Raw genomic sequence first — 21,117 nt, 5'->3', positions numbered from 1 at the left:
AGCCAACAGTGGGGGTGCTCCTGGGCAGCTCAGTCGGTTAAGCTTCAGACTTTGACTCAAGTCATGATCTCACAGTTTGTGAGTTCCAACTCTGTGTCGGGCTCTGTGCTAACAGCTCAGAGCCTGGAGCCTGCTTTGGATTCTGTGTCTCCCTCTCTCTCTCTCTGCCCCTCCCCAGCTTGCCCTCTCTCTTTCTCTCTCTCTCTCTCTCTCTCTCTGTAAGGTGAGTAAACAGTAAAAAATAAGATAAAAGGCAACCAACACTGGGGCGCCTGGGGGGCTCAGTCGGTCAAGCGTCCAACTTCAGCTCAGGTCATGATTTCACAGTTTGTGAGTTAGAGCCCCGCATTGGGCTCTGTGCTGACCTCTCAGAGCCTAGAGGCTGCTTCGGATTCTGTGTCTCCTTCTTTCTCTGCCTCTCCCCCACTTGTGCTCTCTCAAAAATAAATAAATGTAAAAAAACAATTTTTTTTTTCCAAAAAAGGCACCAGCATAATGGGAGAAGATACTTGCAAATGACATATCAGATAAAGGGTTAGTATCCAAAATCTACAAGGAATTTATCAAACTCCACACCTGAAAAATAATCCAGTGAAGAAATGGGCAAAACGCATGAATAGACACTTCTCCACAGAAGACATCCAGATGGCCAACTGACACATGAAAAAATGCTTAATATCACTCATCATCAGGGAAATACAAATTAAAACCACAATGAGATACCACCTCACACCTGTCAGAATGGCTAAAATTAGCAACTCACACAACAACAGATGTTGGAGAAGATGCAGAGAAAGAGGATCTCTTGCACTGCTGGCGGGAATGCAAACTGGTACAGCCACTCCGGAAAACAGTATGGAGTTTCCTCAGCAAATTAAAAATAGAACTACCCTACAACCCAGCAATTGCACTACTAGGCATTTATCCAGGGGATACAGGTGTGCTGTTTCAAAGGGACACCTGCACCCCATGTTTATAGCAGTACTATCAACAATAGCCCAAGTATGGAAAGAGCCCCAGTGTCCATGAATGGATAAAGAAGATTTGGTATACACACACACACACACACACACACACTGGAGTATTACTTGACACTCAAAAAGAATGAAATCTTGCCATTTGTGACTACGTGGATAGAACTGGAGGGTATTATGCTAAGTGAAATTAGAGAAAGACAAATATATGACTTGTGAGGAATTTAAGATACAAAACAGATTAACATAAGGGAAGCAAAAATGATATAAAAACAGGGAGGGAGACAAACCATAAGAAACTCTTAAATATAGAGAACAAACAGGGTTGCTGGAGGAGTTGGGGGTGGGGGAATGGGCTAAATGGGTAAGGGGCATTAAGGAAGACACTTGTTGGGATGAGCACTGGGTGTTATACATAGGGGGTGAATCACTGGAATCTACTCCTGATATCATTGTACTATATTCTAATTTGGATGTAAATTTAAAAATGAATAGGTAGGAAGGCAGATGGATGAATGGATAGATAAATGCATACATACATAGATGATCTAGCCTAAGATCAGATAGCCAGAGGTGGAAAAACTGGGATTCTTTTTTCCTAAATTAAGACCAGTTAAAATTGCCTTTAGTTGCTAACTCCTGTCACCCTTGTTGCTCTAAATTTGGGGCAGTAAGCAAAGAGGTTTAGAATTGTTTTTCACTGGATTCTCATTCAACAAAATCCCAAGTACGTTTGTTTTGTTTTGTTTTAAGACAACTTTGGCAGATTTCACAGTTCTTTACTTTTATTTCTGCTTCCCTAGTTGCATATGTTTGTCTCCTTTAGGATAATTCCCTATCCACTTATGTGGAAGTTTTCCTGTATCCATCCTGGCAAAAGACTCTCATTCAGAAGATTCCAAACATAGTTACTCTGCTGTTTGGTACTTTAACAGTCCCATGCCTCTGGGATTTAATTGGGCACCTTGCCTCTTTTTTGCTTTTTAATTCTGTAATTATTCAGGATTCTGAAAACTTCATTTTTAGTAATGGTAGTACAATTATCCCTTTCAGTCACCTGGTTTTTAGTACCCTAGGACTTATTTTCAGTGTTCCATCTCCCTGTGGTGTTTGTGTCTTTTTAAATGGATGCATAAAGTTGGCCCCATTACTCTTGTATAAGTGTGGATATAACACTAGGTCTGAGGTTTTGTCTCTTGTTTTCCACGTGATTCCTGGATTAATGCAAGTACAAATTTATCCTTTAAATTGATGTTCCCCCAATTTCCAGAGTTGTCTCAAAGCAGGTAAATTTATTGAGTACTTATTATATGTCAGGGACTATTCTCATAGTAATTTTCTCACTTAATCCTCATAATAACCTATTGAGGTAATAGTGTTATCAGTATTATATACTTCCTTCTGGCTTCTAGCATACTCAATTCACAAAGCCAGAGTATTTTCAGCACTGGCTGTGTCTTTTATTTTTCTATTTCCTTCTTAACCATATTAGCTTTCCAGAATTTGATTGCATTTCATCTTTTATCTATCCATGAATATAATGCATTTTCTATCTTGAATAGGGCTATATTTTGCCTATAAATAAGTTTCTCTTTTCTTCTTTGGAGGAGTTTTCACTTGGGTTCAGGGTTGAGTAGCATTCCACTATTTTAATCCTCTCTTTAGTGTCTTTCTCCTGCCTGCCCAAAAAATTAAAGAAAAGCAAAAGAACCAAAACTGTTTATGAATACTCTGCTATCTTCATCATTCTCAAAAAAAGACCGCGGTCCTCTCCCATTGTGGTGAACCTCACTTAGCTGTAGAAATGTATCCCAGATAAAACTAAACCTGTTTCCTCTGTGTAGGGTACTGTCCAGCATGTACTCAGTTGCTCTTAAAACTATTCCTTGATAAATCTGTATTCAGTGGCACTGATTTTTGGTATGTAGAGATCCTTATTACTACAAATATTCATGAACTGTTTATTTGCACTTGAATTTAGAGATTTCTCTAGAGAACATGACTGTCAGATCCTCATGGTTGTGCATGTGTATGTATACACTCTCAGATTTCCTGAACTAAGGTTATTAGTCACATATTTGAAGACAGGTGGCCAAATTCTCAAATCAAGTGTGTATGCACAAAAATTACCCAGTTTCAAACTAAAATATTGACCCTAAGTCTCTCAGTAATCTACTGGGGCTTGATGGGATAAGCCAAACAGCTTCTTTAGTCTTTTTCTGTTGGGGTCCAATCCTTTTCCTGTCTTTTGACAACTTCTTTGGCTGAGACAAAGCCTATAGAAAAGTACCAGTCAACACCTTGAACAGATCTGGTTGTTTGATTTCATGACTCTTTTTTTCCTAGACTTTACCCTCATCTTAGACTTTTTAAGGTTAGCTGATAACCACTGGCCTATCAAAGCTGTCAAACGAGAACAAGATTTAGAAGAGAATATGTTATGCCAAAAAGTTTGTTTCTGCTTCTCCAACTCCACGCTCAGTGTCTTATACAGTTGTAGGTCTCTCAAGATTCCTACAGTATGGCCTACAAAGTTATCAAAAGTTAGAGCAGAGCTCAGTAAATTATTTCTGCAAAGGAACAGGTAATAAACATTTCTGGCCTTGTGAGCCATATAGTCTCTGCTGCAATTACTAGATTGTTGTTTTAGTGCTAGCAGCCATAGACAAAACATAAAAGAATGGGCATGGCCAGATTTGTCACATAGGCCATAATTTGCCAACACCTGAGTTAGTAACAGACAACAAAATGCATCTGCTGGATTGAATATACACATATCAAAATTTGATTCTTTGAAAGCCTTCTATAATATTTTATTTATTTATTTAATCCAGGTTAACAAGGACTTTGGGTCTATTTTTTCTACTCTTTTGCCTGGTGCTAATGCTATGCTTGCACCACCAGAGGGGCAAACTGTATTGGATGGTCTGGAGTTCAAGGTTGCTTTAGGAAATACTTGGAAAGAAAACCTAACTGAACTTAGTGGTGGTCAGAGGTGAGTAATCCCTTTACAGATTTAGAATTCCTCAATCCTCTTATTACAATCCATCATCTCATTGCCGACCTATTGGCTGTTTTGTTTTGCTTAGCTGTCTTAAGTGTACAATTTAAGGAGGTTAATATGTAAGACTGCAGATTGTGGTTAGAACTTGTGATTAAAATAGTAGGCAACAAAGGAAATAAGGGTAAGCAGCTAGAAAATGAGATGAAATTATGAAAAACAATTGATTTCAGACATTGGGAAATTAGTAGCCCAAGAGTCTGAAACTGTGAGCAATAAAACAAAAGTGCTAAGCTCGGGGTTCATGTCTGCTTTCTCCATAGAATTTCTGGATTGCAGATGCAGGGAGGGGGAATCAACAAGAATCATAGTAGTTTCACTGAATTAAAGAAACAGGTTAGAATTTTGGGAGGCCCCAGTAGGCTGCACCCTAGCATTCAGTCTGTAGTGTCCCTGAAGTGAAGGCTAGTCTTTACACACAGCAAAGTTCATTGTAAGCCTTGAAGAAATCAAGCTGATCCTCATGTAACTAAAGTGTTTCTCAGAACAAAGCCTAATGCTTTTAAAGAAAGACAACAAAATTTGAGACTGTAATGGAACACAGTGTCTGGTATCTGATAAAAAGTACTGGACAGAAATCAAGAAAATGATGTGTAACGTAGAGAAAAATTACTCAATGGAAACAGACCCAGAAATGACAGGTGATGAAAATAGCAGACAAGGAAGTTATAGTATTACATTAATTAGTTCTAAGAATTACAAGGAGAAAAGAATGTGATGAGAAATGTAAGCTATAAAAAAAAAAAAAAGAATTTAGGGGGCACCTGGGTGGCTTGGTCAGTTAAGCGTCCAACTCTTGATTTCGTCTTAGGTCATGATCTCACGGGTTGCAGGTTTGAGCCCAGTGTTGGACTCTGCACTGACAGCGCGGAGCCTGCTTGGAATTCTCTATCCTCTCTGCCTCCCCTGCGCCCCTGCTCATGTGTACTCTTTCTCCCAAAATAAATATTTAAAAAAAATTTTTTTAAAGAATCTAGTAGAATTGCTAGAGATAAAAAATATGCCCAAAAGGAAAAGCTCACATGACATTAGCAGATTAAACAGTGTAGACACATGAGTGAATTTGAAGACACAGCAATAGAAAGTTAAAGCTAAAGTGAGAAGCACAGAACTGTAAACAGTGACCTGTGGGGCAATATTAAGCCATCTAACATATATGTGATTGGAGTTCCAAAAAGAGAGGAAGAGGTAAAGAAAAATATTTGAAATAATGTCCCCAAATTTTCCCGTTTTGATGAGTTCTATAAACCCACAGACTTAATGTAGGTAGGATAAACACCACACAACCTCTCCCGTGACATACATACAGTAACACAGCAAGCCATGTTATATGAAATTGTGATTTGTCTTCAGGCAGCCAGAGGCATAGTATTACATACCAAGGAACAGATATAAAAATGACTTTAGGATTGTCAAAAACTATGCAAGCCAGGTATCTGGAACAACATCTAGAAAGTGCTAAAAGAAAAACGTGGCAACCTAGAATTCTATGTCTAACCAAAATATTCTTCAAATGGAAGTCAACGTAAATATTTTTTCAGAAAAACAACAGCTGGAGGAATTTGCTCTCAGCAGAACCGTACAAGTTAAAGGAAGTTTTTGGATAAAGGGCAAATGATACCAGATGAAAAAACTCAGATCTGTATAAAGGAATGAATAGTGTTGGAAATAGCATGCTGTAGACTTCAGGGAAGTTTTTCCCCAGCCTTACATGGTGATTCAGACAATCGGCATACTAAGGAAAAACTTAAGAGGTCATGTGGACTAACTCCTTACCTGCAGAGAACCAAATAATTAAAGCCTACTGAGAGAAAATTGTGAATATTCCCATAATTAAAGACAGTTAATTTTATATTTTGTCCCCTGTAGGATGTGCAATCTGTAGTTCTTAAATTGTTGTCATGTGCCCTATGATGCCATCATGTAACTTTTATGTATGTAGAAAATACTAAGACCTGTTAATTTCCCTAATGAAGGCCTTTGCCATTTTTATGAGAATAGTACTCCCCTGATTATATTTCATTATGATAAAATTCCTAAATATTTTAACAGTCTAAGACACCTTCTGGTGCCTGTTAACCAAAGTTGAATTCTACAGTTCAAATCCCAACATCTAACTTTTTTGCCAAAGTCCTACATAATGTTTTGAGGAGAACAGAAAATATATGCTTACTTTCTTTTTGAGACCTGGAAATTATTTCTATAATTAAGATGATACAATTTTCACATAAATACCATTATTTTAGATACATACCCAGCATACTAGTTTAACTCTTGATGAGAATTTTTTTTTCTTGGTGAGGTTTTTTTTTTCCCCCCTGCAAAATTAAGTTGAAAGAAAGCGCAATGCCTTAAACATTTGGTACAGAGAAAGCCAATAAAAAATAACTTTAGGTTGCTTGAGAGACGTCAGCTGCCCTTTATAGAGGTAGATGTCAATCTCACTGTTGTTTTTTATGGTAAAGAAAAAAATCTAAGAATTATCATGATACCTGATTAGAAAAAAAACAGCTACAGTAATGGGGATGGCTAGCTAGAAGAGAACTGAAAAAGAGCTATAGAAACTCAGATGTGTAACTGCAAATTTTAAATAAGGTGTATTGGGATTCTCCAGAGAAACAGAACTAGTAGGGTATGTTTTTGTGTATAAAAGGAATTTTCATCTTATCGTGGAGGCTGAGAAGGCCCACAGTTTGTTGTTTGCAAGCTGGAAACCTAGGCAGGCCAGTGGTATAATTCAGTCCGAGTCTGAAGTTCTAAGAACCAGGAACACTGAGTCTGAATATCCATGTCCCAACTCGAGTAATGAGGCAGGAAAGAACAAATTCTTTCTCTACCTTTCTTATGATTCAGGACTTCAGCAGATTATGTGATGTCCAACCACATTGGAGAGAGCAAACTGCTATACAGAGTCTTCCAATTCAAATGCTAATTTCACCCAGAAACATTCTCAGACCCAGAAATAAAGTTTAGCCTAATATCTGAGTGCTCTGTGATCCAGTTAAGTTGACACACAAGATTAACCATCATACAATTGTTTGAATTTCTGACACTGGGAATTACTTCCCAGTAATCCCAGTATTATGGGATTACTGGGTCATTATCTATACAATTTACTCTTAAATGGTGCCAATAAAGAGTGTGTGTGTGTGTGTGTGCGCGCGCACACACGTGCACACATATGCAGACATAGTAAAAGTTTGAAAGAGGGTAACTAAACCAGTTCTACTATTACAAAGATAGTAGCTGTTGACTATATACTTACTTGTTAAGACTTTACTCTCCTGCTACCAAGGCATCTAATAGCAACTGGGGAAGGAAAGAAAAAAATTAACATGCTCTTTCCTTAAGGATAAGTGCCAATTATAAAATCCTGATTATTTGACGGGAAAGAATGTAAACCTGTTTCAAGATAAATAAGTTTCAAAATAAAACTTGAAGAGAAAAACTGAAAAGCTGAAATAAACATTTTAATACCAACAAAAGTGTTGAACTTTGAAACTTTAAATTATTTCCATGGCAGTCTTTCAGCTAAATCTGCACTATCCATAAAAGGACAGCAGATTTGCTTCAGTATTTTGGTAAAAAATGATAAAATCAAATTTTGATAACTTTTCTTCTGGTCTTTTCTTAGGTCTTTAGTGGCTTTGTCATTAATATTGTCCATGCTCCTCTTCAAACCTGCTCCAATTTATATCCTGGATGAGGTAGATGCAGCCTTGGACCTTTCTCACACCCAAAACATCGGACAAATGCTGCGGACTCATTTCACGCATTCTCAGGTGAGAACCAGGAAGACAATGTCTCCGTGATAGTTTTCGTATAGTATGTGTTTATTCAAAAACTATTCTTTAGTAATGGCCAATATGAAGATATTTAGGATTGAAGAACATGAAAGCATTGTATCTCTTTAAATATACAGTGATTATTTACATATATGCACATTCGAATAAGGAAAGAAGGTTTGGTTTACTGTTACAGAAAGAGCCAGGCATGACAATTGTTGGTTGTATCATGAGGGAGAGTCTAAGTTTTTCATAATTAGAAATTAAATATGGTTAACGTCATTATTTTCTCTAGCTTGCTGCCAAAGGATACACAATCAAAGGAAGACTGGCTTAGGAACATACCTAGGCATCAGAAAATCATGTGGTGCTTGATGGGGTACTTGTCATTTTTCCTGGGTGGGAAGTAGAGAAAAACCCCTTTAAGAACAGTTAGTTTTTATTGAACTGTTGCTGCAGGAGCTGGGGCTGCCAAGTATGGTTATATAGATAATGCAGTGTACAACTCGGGGGTTTCACTTAATCGTAGTTAGCGTAGACTTATTTATTATGGTCCATTTTTACCAGGTAACAGTGAAGTGGTGCCTATTTTGAATTCTATAAGTGTTCCATTTGACTAGTGGTAGTGCTGTGGGAACTTGTAGCCTTTGATATTTTTGCAATATCACAAAGAAAAATATTTCACCAGAGCATTTAGAGCTAGCAACAAAACAGTGATGCCAGCTGCAGAGGATAGCAACAAGCAGTCAACCAGCAGGAAATAGTAAATTTGGGTAATGAAGCACTCAAGGTAAAATTAAGACTCCTAAAACCCAAATATAGAAAGCTAGAATTCATTTAGGTGCCTAATATTATAACTATTTGTTACTTGCATTTGCTTTGAGCCATGCATTGAAAGAAATAAAATCAAAATATCTCTAGACAATTCTTAGTCCCAGAATAAAAACAGGAGTGCTTTTCTTCAAATTACAAAATACCTTTTATGCTTTTTTTCTTTTTCCCTCAAGTTCATTGTGGTGTCCCTAAAGGAGGGTATGTTCAACAATGCAAATGTCCTGTTCAAAACCAAGTTTGTGGATGGTGTTTCTACAGTAGCCAGATTTACTCAGTGTCAAAATGGAAAGATTCCTAAGGAAACTACATCCAAGGCAAAAGGACCCAAATGACCACCTTTGAAGCTAAAAGTACAGATTTACTCCTTTACCTTGACCTGTTTTTTAAACATAAAGACCTTGGGATTTACTTATTTATGTAAAATGTAATGTTGTTTTGTTACTTAACCTGTATTTTCTCTTCCTTTATGTAATCACTTATAAATGAACATAGATGCCTCTTTTCTTAATCAGTGTAACTATGGTCCAATTACTGTGATTGTGATTTTATGCATGTCCTCAAATGTTTTTTCTTACACAATTCTTTATACTAGGGAGCCTGAGATACCTGGTTGGTGGTGCATTGTTTGTAAAAGCTAAAAATAAAAAGAAACAGATGGAATTAAGTTATAAGATAAATATAGCTGATAGTCAGCTTTTAATTAGTTTAATTCCTAAGGTAATATTAATGTGTTTTCTGTTGTTAAGAAAGTCATTTAGGTAAGAATTATAAAGCAAGTGTCTGGACCAACAAAGGGAACACACAGGAAGCTGTTAGGCATGCACCAAGCTATTTGTTGTTAGTTCTGTGAAGATACAATGGCAGAGCCCTGATTGAGACCCAGATAGGAAACCTTTGGAAAGATTCTCTCACTTTAATGATGTTTGGAGATCATGTTTCTATATGCTTAGTAATTGGTCTGTGCAATCTTAAGTTTTTAAAAAATCTTCACTAGTATTTTAACAGAAGCCTGGGAGAAGGTATGTTGCATTAAGTCTCATGTTTTCAAAGATTTTTGTTATTAGCCTTTTCATAATCCAATTAATAACAGTCTGTTGGTGAATGAGAATGTAGGAGCCAGCAGACTAAACCAAATTTATCTTTTTCCTTGAGTCTGATGAATATATAAATAGATCCATCCATTCTACCGAAAGAACTCAAAATTTGATGATTATTATATATCTTAGTGTCTTCTTTCCAGGTCAAAAGGTTGAAGTTTCTTTAAGAACTCAAAAGAAGCGCTAACAAACACCATTTGGTTACTATGTGTAGTTCTGCATCACCAGAGTGTCTCCAAACTCTGAATTTTGAAAGCGCTCACATGATCTAATCTGATCTTGAGTATATTATTTTGGCCCTGTATCCCTTCTTGATACTCAGTTCCTTTATGTTACCCTTTCCCTAATATATGCTTATGGTTCTTGGCTTTGGCTTTAACATTCCTCATCCTTCTCATACACAACTGAGGATGTCAGATAACATCCAGGTAACTGATACAATGGGACACACTGGAAAGGACTGAATCTGGAATTCATTCTGTCCACTATGGGAGGAGAGGGAGACAAAGTTATAAATGCCGAGTTACAGGAAGTCTAATTTCACCTATAACAGACAGGAGTTTTTTTATTTCCTTTCAAATGTATTGAAGATTTGCCAAAACAGTTCTGTCTGTTCACACTTGCAGTAAGATCACATATCTGTTGACCACAACCCAGTCAGCACTGGCTGTTAGTTTTATTATTTCTGATTTACTAGTTATAAAATGGTAGTTCATTGCTGTTTTAACTGACATTTGATAAATAACTTGTGAGGTTGAATATTTTGACATCTGAACTAATTTTCTTTACCTCAGATTTTCTATTTGCTTCCTTAATTTTTGTCTCATATATATCATGCTTTTTGATGATAATCCTCAAACATATTAAATTTTTATGAGTAATGTCAGTATATTGTGATTAGAAGACGACATGAAGGGGAGAGTCAGGGACCTTTAAAGTTCTGCAATAACATAAGTAACCTTTACTGAGCTCTTTCTAGACATCAGAGGCTATTCGTATTTGCATCCGTTTTCACATTTGAGTAAGTACTGTTGATCAGCATTACATAATTGAGGAAATTGAATTGAGCACAAAAGTTACCAGACTTGTCTGTGGTGACAGTAGTTAGGGGCAGAGCCAAGATACCAGTCTTGGCAGTTGGGCTCCAGAATATTACCTTTCTGACAGTTTGAACATTTGTGTTCATTGTACATAATAAATTTAAGACACACCTGGGTGAGCAGTATGCACAACATGAGAAAATTCTTTCTAGGAAGAATGTCAAACATTTGAAAAGGATTCCTTCTGGGTTTTTTTTTTGGGGGGGGGTTTGTTTGGGCATTTCATGTACCCTAACAAATGCAAAAGCAAAAACTTGAGAAGCCATTCTCTTCTGATACAGTGAGGTAATCAAATAGGCCAACCACTCCCGCCATCATGTTGTCTGCAAATCAGGATAGGTTTTCTTCCTTTTTGATCTGTGGGCCTTTATTCCCCTTTCTTGCTGTACTGGCTTGAAGTTCCAGCACTGTGTGGTATAAATAATGAGAGCTGGCATATCTTCCTTTTCCCCAAAATTCTGAGGAAAGCATTCAGTCTCTCACCACCTAAGTATAATGTTAGCCATAGGCTTTTTTGGTTTATATTCTTTATCAAGTTAAAGAAGTTTCCTTCTGTTCCTAGTTTGGTCACTTTTATCATGGATGGGTTATTGAATTCTGTTCATTGCTTTTTCTGCATTGATTGATATGATCATGTAAGTGCTTTAGCCTGTTAAGAATGAATTACATTGCTTAATTTGTGAATATTAAACCAGCCTGGTATTCCTGAATTAAACCCTGCTTGGTCATGGTCTATAATTCTCTTTATGTAGAGGCATACCTTGTTTTATTATGCTTCACGGGTAACTGCATTTTTTTTTTACAGATTGAAGGTTTGGGGCCACCCTGCACCCAGCAAGTCTGCCAGCACCCTTTTTCCCCACAGCATTGGTTCACTTTGAGTCTGTCACAGTTTGATAATTCTCACATACTTTCACACTTTCTCCTTGTTATATTTGTTATGGTGATCAGTGATTATGACTCACTGAAATCTGATGATGGTTAGCATTTTTTAGCAATAAGCTATTTTTAAGATACATACTTTTTTTAGACCTAATGCTGTTGCCCACTTAATGGATTACAGCGTAAATATAACTTTTAAATTTAAATATTGGTTTCAGGAGTAGAACTCAGTGATTCATCATTTACATACAACATCCAGTTCTCATCACAGGTGTCTGCCTTAGTACCCATAACCCATCCCCCAACCCATGGCCCTCCATCAACCCTCAGTTTGTTCTCTATCGGTAAGTCTCTTGTGGTTTGATCTCTTTTTGAATATTACTCAGCCATCAAAAATTAAATGTTGTTGCCACTTGCAACAATGTGGATGGAGCTAGAATGTATTATGCTAAGTGAAATAAGTCCATCAGAGAAAGACAAATACCATCTGATTTTAAGAAATCAAAACAGATGAATATATGGTAAAGGGGGGTATAAATAGAACTTTTATATGCACTGGGAAAGCCAAAAAATTTTTTTTGCCTTGTTTTGCTTGCTGTATTGTAGTATCAAACTGAACCCAAAATGTTTCCAGGTTATGCCTGTTTTATAGGATTCTGTTTGCTAATAGCTTGGTTGTGATTTTTGTGTGTGTTCATTAAGGGCTTTGGTCTGTGTGGGTTTTTTTGTTTTGTTTTGTTTTTCTGGCTTTGTTTGGTTTTGGGGTAATACTAACTTCATAAAATTAATTGGGAAATGTTCCCTCTTCTATTTTCTGTGTAAACTTCATAAAATTAATTGGGAAATGTTCCCTCTTCTATTTTCTGTGTAATTATATAGAATTTGTGTTAATAATTCTTCAAATATTAGAATCCTCCTATGAAACTCTAGGCCTGGAGATTAGGGGGCGGGATGGGGGGAATAGAAATACAATTTCTTTAATAGTTATGGGGATGTTTAAATTATCTGTTTTACAAGTGATTTGTGATAGTTTGTGTTTTTTGCTGAATTGTTCCATTTCATCTAAACTGTCAAATTTGTGTGCAGCAGTCATGGTATTTCCTCATTATCCTTTTGATGTCTTCAAGCTCTGAAGTTATCATTTGTTTCATTCCAGATATTGGTAATTTTTGTTTTTTTCTCTGTCAGTCATGATGGAAGTTTGTCAATTTTATTGTCTTTCGAAGAACCAGTTTTTTATTTCATTTACTTTATTGTCTTTCTGTTTTCATTTACTGATTTTGTCTCATTTCCTTTTTTCTGCTTTGGGCTTATTTTGCTCTTTTCTAGTTTTATGGTAGAGGTTTAGATTGTTGATTTGAGATCTCTTTTTGTAGCAAGCAATTAATGCTATCATTGGCCCTCTTAGGTAGTAATCTTTTAGCGTCATCTCACAGATTTTGATATGCTGCATTTTCAACTTTAACTTCAAAATATATTCTAATTTGCTTTGACATTTCTTCTGACTATTGAATTCTTTTGGAATCTATTTCTTAAGTTTCCAGATAGTTGGGGATTTTCCAGGTAGCATTCTCTTACTGATTTCTAGTTTGTTCTGTTATGTCAGGAATCAGTTTTTTTTAATTGTTAAAAAAGGATAGATTTAGAAAACAAAATAGGTACAAATTCAGTGGTCTAAGGTTCTACCTTAATGTATATTTTAGATAAATATAAAGTAAACCCAAATTAAATAGAAAGGTGGAAATAATAAAAGGTAGAAGTCAACATATACAGGACAGAAAAACAATGGAGAAAATTAAGCTGACATATTGATTTTGTTTTGAGAACCAGGTATCTATAATTAGACCATTCAGGCAAACCAGAGAAATTACAAGTCACTAATATCAGGAATGAAAGAAGAGTTGCCACTGTGGCTTTTACCTAAATTAAAAGGATGCAAAATTATGATGCTTTTCATGCCAGTAAATTCAATAACTTAGACAAAATGGAAAATTGGAAAAATAAAACTCACTAAAATTGACAAGAGTAGACAGAACTTGAATAGCTTCACATCTGTTCATGCAATTGAGATGATTAAATATCCTCTCATAAGGAAAACTTTAGTTCCATGTGGTTTTATTTGTAAATATTACTATTCAAAGACAAGTGGCAGGGGGGAGGGGGCAGGGGAACACTTCCAACCTGTTATAAGTCCAGGGTTCTAATACTAAAACTTGACAAAGACATTATAAAACAAGAAAATTACAGCCTGGTAGCCCTCATGGTCTGAAGAGCAAAAACCCTGAAAATATTAGCAAACTGAATCTGATAACATTTATAGGCGATAATAAGCCATTTTCAGTTTTTTCAATAAATGGTACCAACAGCTAGGTATTTATACAAAAAAAAATTGCCTTCACAACATACACAAAAAAATAACTAAAGATGAGACATAGGCCTAAAAGTAGTAGTTATAACACCTCTAGAAGAAAACAAAATTTTTGTGACCTTAGATTAGGCAAAGATTTCCTAGGACACACCAAAAAAACACAAACCTCAAAAGAAGAAAAAAAGTATCAAGGAACATTAAAATTTTAAGAATATTTTCAAAAGACAGTCTTAAGAAAATGAAAAGTCAAAGCACAGAATAGGAGAAATTTGGAATGTTCGGAGCTGACAGAGTTGGGTGCAGAATGTGTCAACTCATATGTTGACATTGTCATGAATGGTGGGCAGAACTGTCACCTAGGCATAAACCAGGGTGGGGCAGCACTCTGTGCTAGCAATACTGATAGCATTTTCACCTCCATGCATTTGAATGTTTTGTTTTTTTTTTTAATGGTGGACTCACTTAGAAGTGTCTTTAATGAAGCTATAAAAATTTTTTTATCCCCCCCTCCTGAGTACGTCTTTAATAATCTGATAAAATGGGAGTTATAAAGCATTTCTGCATACCAAAACATGGTTCTTTTGCAGAAATGCTCTTATTTCTGTTGTAGTCTGAAATAACTTTTCATGGAAAAGCATTTTTACTTGGACAGGTGACTAAGACAAACTATGGTTATTAAGTCTATGGCATTTGGTTAGACATTTCTTAAAAATGAACAGTATGAACCTGTCATAATAACCTGACATTTGTTGCAAATACTAAAATTGTAGCTTTCAAATGAAAATTAGAATTCTGGCAAACTTGTATTTGTCATTGTGAGCTGGACATCTCAATAAAGACTGTTCTGATAATACTGGTGGTCATATTAACAGGATTTTTTTTTATATTGTATTGTGAAATGTGTTAACATTTTGAAGATCTGCATAATGCAATCAATGGTGGTTTCCCTTGACTAATGTGTGATGCTACAAAATCCTGCATGGGTAAGTAAAATAGCCTAAGTACAGGAATCACCAGTTAATTTTAATGTTATAAGGGGCAATATTTTTATTAATGGAGTTTCAGATTCCACGTGGCAACTAAGAAGCGATCCCTTGTTGCATTGTGTTATTTGTATCAAGAAAGGATTATCTACATTATGTAATACTCCAATTACATATTTATTCTCAACTGTAGCAAACAGAATCCTATAAACCAGGCATACCCTGGGGACATTTTGGGTTCAGTCTGATACTACCACAATAAAGCAAGGAAAACAAAGCAAAAAAAATTTTGGGGGGTTTCCTAGTATATGTAACTCTAGGTATGAAACTTGAATAACTTGTCTAAACTTCCACAGCTAGAAAATAAGGGGTGGGAGAGGGGAGCCAGGATTTAAGCTCAAGACTGTCCAGATAAAAAGCCCATACTCAGTCCTTATGACAAACTGTGTTAGGTATACTCCTGTGTTTGTGCCTGGAGCTCAGCTAACGTTCACATTCTGCCTTTAATAGACAAGATACTTGTCATGCACGGGTGGGAGCAAGGAGAGATAACACTTCCATCCATCATAGAGAACAAAGATTGTGATTTAGTCCTAAAGCTCATGCCACTGGTCATTTTATACCAATCTAGTGAAATGTGGCTAATAATCCCTTAATTGTATGACAGAACAGTAGGCATAAGCTGCCCCTTTTCTTGCCATCAGTTAAGGGCCAGAGTTTTCTTTGATAGGTTGAAGCTTTACATATTATCCTTTACGCAACTTTTCTGATGTGGTTTGTAGGATGGGCTCTTATTGATGGTCATAAGCATCTTCTGGAGTTTAGTGTAAGGCTCATTACTCCTTTCTGCATCTTGCTCCTCACGTACATTACTACACATTTAACAGTTTGGCATTCTAAGCCTCTAACAGCCCACTTTATGGAGTTTCAGCTTATCCTAAACTAACTGCCTCTATGAACCCTACATGCCACCCAATCTGCAACAGTTGCCACTCCTGAATACAGCTTTCTTCTTGTGTTTGCTCATGTTCTTAATGCTGTGTCAACAGCATACCCATCCTCCCAAGTTGTACTTAGAAACCACCATCTCTACAGATCATTCTCTGTTCCCATCCCCCTTTCATAAGGCATCGAAGAGTATTGGATAATAGTAGTAAATGAACACATCTTAGTTCTAGTAGATTGTGAACACCTGAGTGCAACTCTTTAAAGCCCGTAACCTATTAATGGCTTGAGCTCAAAGATGATTTTAATTTTTTTTTTAACGTTTATTTTTGAGACAGAGTATGAATGGGGGAGGGTCAGAGAGAGAGAGAGAGAGAGAGAGACAGAATCTGAAGCAGGCTCCAGGCTCTGAGCTGTCAGCACAGAGCCCCACACGGGGCTCAAACTCAGACTGCGAGATCATGACCTGAGCTGAAGTCGGACACTTAACCGACTGAGCCACCCAGGCGCCCCAAAGATGATTTTCTTAATGAGAGTGTAAGAACTCATAAAAGTTCAAGATGAAATAGACCATGGTATTTAGCTCATGTACCACACTATGGATTAGCAAACTAACTAGAATGAGATCATCAGACCCATATTCACTCTGAGAAGTTCCTATTAGGGTTTTGTCATACTATCATACTTGTAAGGAAGTCTCCCAGTAAAATTTTATAAGCAACAGAGACTTTTCCTCCAAAGAATTAATAGAATCTATAACAGCCCTTTTATATGTTGTGTCCTACTCTATTTTTGTAGGTGTGGAAAGTCTAAACTATTGTGTCCCAAAGTTGAAAGGTTTTTATTTCACATTTGTCAACTTTAATAAAAATTGAGTATGACACAAATAGAAATACGTTTCATGCCCCTGGATCAGAAGAATGCATGTTGTTAAAATGCCCATACTACACAAAACAATCTACAGATTCAATGCAATTTCTATCAAATTACCAATACAGCATTTTTCACAGAACTAGAACAAATGATACTGAAACTTGTATGGCACTACAAAATAGAGCAATCTTTACAAAGCTGGGAGTATCACAATCCCCAGTGTCAAGTTACATTACAAAGCTGTAGTAATCAAAACAGTGTGTTATTGGCACAAAAGTAGACCCATAGATCAATGCAACGATAAAGAGCACCTAGAAATAAAACTCATACTTATCTGGTTAATTCATCTGACACAAAGGGGGCAAGAATATACAGAACTTTAAATCCCTTTGTAATTTAGGTATAGAAGTTTGCTTTTGTGCTAATTACTTGGGATCAAAACTTCAAGGCATGTTTGAAGAAGAGAGAAAAAAAATCTGAAAATTACTAGCTGAGATTGCTTCCAGCTCAGTAAAAGGACTAATATATTATTTTTTTAATGTAATTTATTTTCCAGTTAGCTAACATACAGTGTATACAGTGTGTTCTTGGTTTCGGGGGTAAAGGAAGCAGGTATTAAACATCCTGAGTACCACGGCTTTTGGGGACCAGGAAAAACATGAGTAATTTATTAATTCCAATACTTTAAGCTTTATTTTCCACTCCCTCTCCCATCATTTTAATCAGGGCTAAATGAACCAAAAATGCACTGTGATGCTAATCCATAGCCTGTGTTATTCCCTGGTTGCTGCTGAAAATTTTAGATTCAGGATAAGGAGAAAAGAAAACAAGCCTACAGTTACTGCACCTAGTTTCATCTATGACCTGATTTTAACAGCTCAACAAAGTTGCTGTTATTTTCACAGAATGAGAAAACACTGGCTCAGAGAAGTTACTTGCTCAGTTAAGGTGCAGCTGGTCATCATTTGAATATGTATCTAATTCCAAGGATCCTGGTCTTTCAACTACACGGTTGTTTCCAATACGTTATTCAATAATGTAAAAACCACTTAAAGGGAGAAACTTTTCATACAAAATTTAGACATGTGTGAGCATAAACTTTACAATGAATTCCTTTCACTTATATTCTTATAAAACCAAAATAAATGGAAAATACAAAATATAAGAAACCACAAAACCAAAATTTAGCTCAACATTTATCTACTTATGCAGATGAAGGGTGAAATAAAGGTGTTGCTTTGCAGGAGACTATGATGCTACCTTCTAAAGAGCAAATTCTTTTAATTTTAGCACATTAATGTGAACCACAACTAATTTTCCCCAACACTTCCCTCACTATGCACCACAATAAAACCTTGTACAGTCTATCATAAAGGCATTTAGTCATCACCTACTCATGTATATATTAACAACTCTGTTCTCTTGAGCAAGGGAAACAAAAGCAAAAATAAACTATTGAGACAACACCAAAATAAGAAGCTTTGGCACAGTGAATGAAACCATCAGTGAAACAAAAAGGCAACCTCCTGAATGGGAAGAGATGTTTGCAAATGACATATCCGGTAAGGGGTTAATATCCAAAATACGTAAAGAACCTAGGCAACTCAACACCAAAAACAAACAAAAAATAACAAATAATCCTATTAAAAATGGGCAGAAGACCTGAATAGATATTTTTTTCCAAGAAGGCAATATAGATGGCAAACAATGAAAAGATGTTCAACATCACTAATCATCAAGGAAATGCAAATCAAAACAATGAGTTCACCTTACTCCTGTCAGAATGGCTAAAGTCAAAAAGACAGTGTTGGTGAGGATGTGGAGAAAAGGGAACCCTCATGCACTCTGGTGGGAATGTAGATTGGTGCAGCCACTGTGAAAAATATCACGGAGGTTCCTCACAGAATTAAAAATAGAATTATTATATGATCCAACATCCCACTGCTAGGTATTTACCCAAAGAAAACAAAAACACTAATGCAAGAAGATAGATGTATTCAGTTACTATTATGGAATTTTTTTGATGCCTTACAGAAGGGGGATGGGAGGGGCGCCTGGGTGGCTCAGTCGGTTGAGCGTCCGGGTTCGGCTCAGGTCATGATCTCGCAGTCTGTGAGTTCGAGCCCCGCATCCGGCTCTATGCTGACAGCTCAGAGCCTGGAGCCTGCTTTGAATTCTGTGTCCCCCTCTCCCTCTCCCCCTCCCCCACTCATGCTCTGTTTCTGTCTCAGAAATAAACATTAAAAAATTTTTTTAAAAAGGGGGGGGGGATGGGAATAGAGAGGAATCAGAGGTGTCTGTTGAATAGAACCTTGAATATACCATTCTTTCCAACAGCATACCCAGGGTGATTTCTTCACATTGAGAAGAGCATGAGCAAAACCAGACTGAAATCACAAGGCAATGCCATTCCAGGCAAAAGGGAAGAGCATGCATAAGGCATGAAAACAGGACACTGAATGTTGGAGAAATGAAAATGTTTCTATATGCCTGGGTTATATTTAGATTGTATAAATAGAATCAAGAAATGAAGCTGAAGAGTAAGGAGGAAAAATGAACCTTGGGCTCTGTTAGTGGAAATATAAATTGGTGCAGGAACTAAGGAAAACATAGTTTGGAGGTCTCTAAAAAATTAAAACTGCCATATGACCCAGCAATTCTACTTCTGGGTTTTTAGCTGAAGAAAACAAAAACACCAACTTAAAAAGATACATGCGTCCCCATGTTCATTGCAGCATTATTTACAATATCCAAAATAAAACAACCTATGTGTCCATCGATGGATGAATGGGTAAAGAAAATGTGGTGTGTGTATATACAGTGGAATATTACCCAGCCAATAAAAAAGGAAATCTTGCTATTTATGACAATATGGATAGACTTTGCATTTTGCAAAGAGAAATAAGTCAAGGAAAGAGAAATACTGTATGATCTCATATGTAGAATGTAAAATAAACCAACACAAAATCCTGTGTGTGTGTGTGTGTGTGAGATTGGTGGTTGTCAGGGTGTGCGTGTGCGTGTGAAATGGGTCAAAAGGTACAAACATCTAGTCATGGGGATGTATTGCATGGTGACTATAGTTAATAATACTGTATTCTCTATTTGAAAGTTTTTATGAGGTATCTTAAAAGTTCCCATCACAATTTGTAACTACGTATAGTGACAATGTTAACAAGACTTATTGTGGTGATCATTTTGCATTATATAAAAATATTGAATCACTAACTAGGCTTTTTGTGGTGATCATTGTGCAATATATACAAATATTGAACCATTATGTTGTATACCAGAAGCTAATACAATGTTAAATGTCAATAAGAGAAAATGAAGCTGGAAAAGTAGTCAAGGACTGGACTCAGAAGTCTATCTGACTTTAAACTGTCCTCTTAACCAAATTCTGGTTTGAATGGAAAATTGATGCTAGAAAACCTCATCAGAAATCAGGAAAATAAAATTGAAACGCCCTCCTAAAATATAAAAGGAAAATAGTCAAACAGGAGAAAAACAATGTGAAAAAAATCATTAATATGTGGATATGGACCCAAGATCCAACCTTGAAAATTTACACAATTCTAACAAAAATAGTAACTAGGGACATGGTTAAAATCTTCCTGAGTGGGGAGAAAAATACTGCAAAGGCAGGTAAAAGATAATTCATGGATTTTGGGAAAAATTGGTGGAAAAGAAAACACACTTTCTCTACTTCCAATTTTCTTTTTGTCATAAAGGCATCATCCACAACTAAATTGAAATTTGATATATTCAAACTCGAATTCATGTATGTCAATTGCCAACTCACTAACTCTTCAACTCCAAACACACTGAAAATCTACTACACTTTTTTGGATGCCTCCTGCTTTGTCTAAACTACAGACATGACAACAGACCAACTCAGTTACCCATGATAGGAATAAAGTTTGGCCGAAATTAGGTGCTTAACCCCTGGAGACGGTGACACACTATCAGAGTCAACAAGTGGCTTTAAGTTGCCTCTCTGTTTCATCCGGTTCAGGTACCCTCCTCTTTTCCTTCCTCCTGAGCCTGTCTAGGCAAGTCTTGCTGACAAACCTGATCTCACATTTTCACCGGGCCTCCTTTTGGTCTTTCAACACTGCCAAGCTCTTGTAGGTCCCATGCCACTATTTCTGCAGGTTATTTTTTTTTTTTCCACAACGAGTTTTTTCCCCAAAGCTCTGCTCCTACCAGACTCCC

General features: G+C 36.5%; 1 protein-coding gene across 2 annotated transcripts in view; it reads left to right on the top strand.

Annotated features, from left to right (window-relative positions):
• The window catches only part of SMC2 (structural maintenance of chromosomes 2), a 67,567-nt gene extending 55,018 nt beyond the window's left edge, over positions 1 to 12,549 (top strand). Inside the window, exons 23-26 of one of the 2 annotated variants that reach the window (XM_027039588.2) lie at positions 3,809 to 3,969; positions 7,670 to 7,817; positions 8,828 to 9,004; positions 11,657 to 12,549. In XM_027039588.2, coding sequence (XP_026895389.1) covers positions 3,809 to 3,969; positions 7,670 to 7,817; positions 8,828 to 8,986 — 468 coding nt within the window. In that variant the 3' untranslated portion in view covers positions 8,987 to 9,004; positions 11,657 to 12,549. Of the gene's footprint in view, positions 1 to 3,808; positions 3,970 to 7,669; positions 7,818 to 8,827; positions 11,567 to 11,656 lie in introns of those variants that run through there. The other variant, XM_015077215.3, reaches the window with a different exon arrangement.
• The last annotated feature ends 8,568 nt before the right edge of the window (positions 12,550 to 21,117 follow it).

The sequence above is a fragment of the Acinonyx jubatus genome, chromosome D4, assembly GCF_027475565.1.
Source record: "Acinonyx jubatus isolate Ajub_Pintada_27869175 chromosome D4, VMU_Ajub_asm_v1.0, whole genome shotgun sequence".
NCBI lineage: Eukaryota > Metazoa > Chordata > Mammalia > Carnivora > Felidae > Acinonyx > Acinonyx jubatus.
This window is presented reverse-complemented; position numbering and strand designations above follow the sequence as displayed.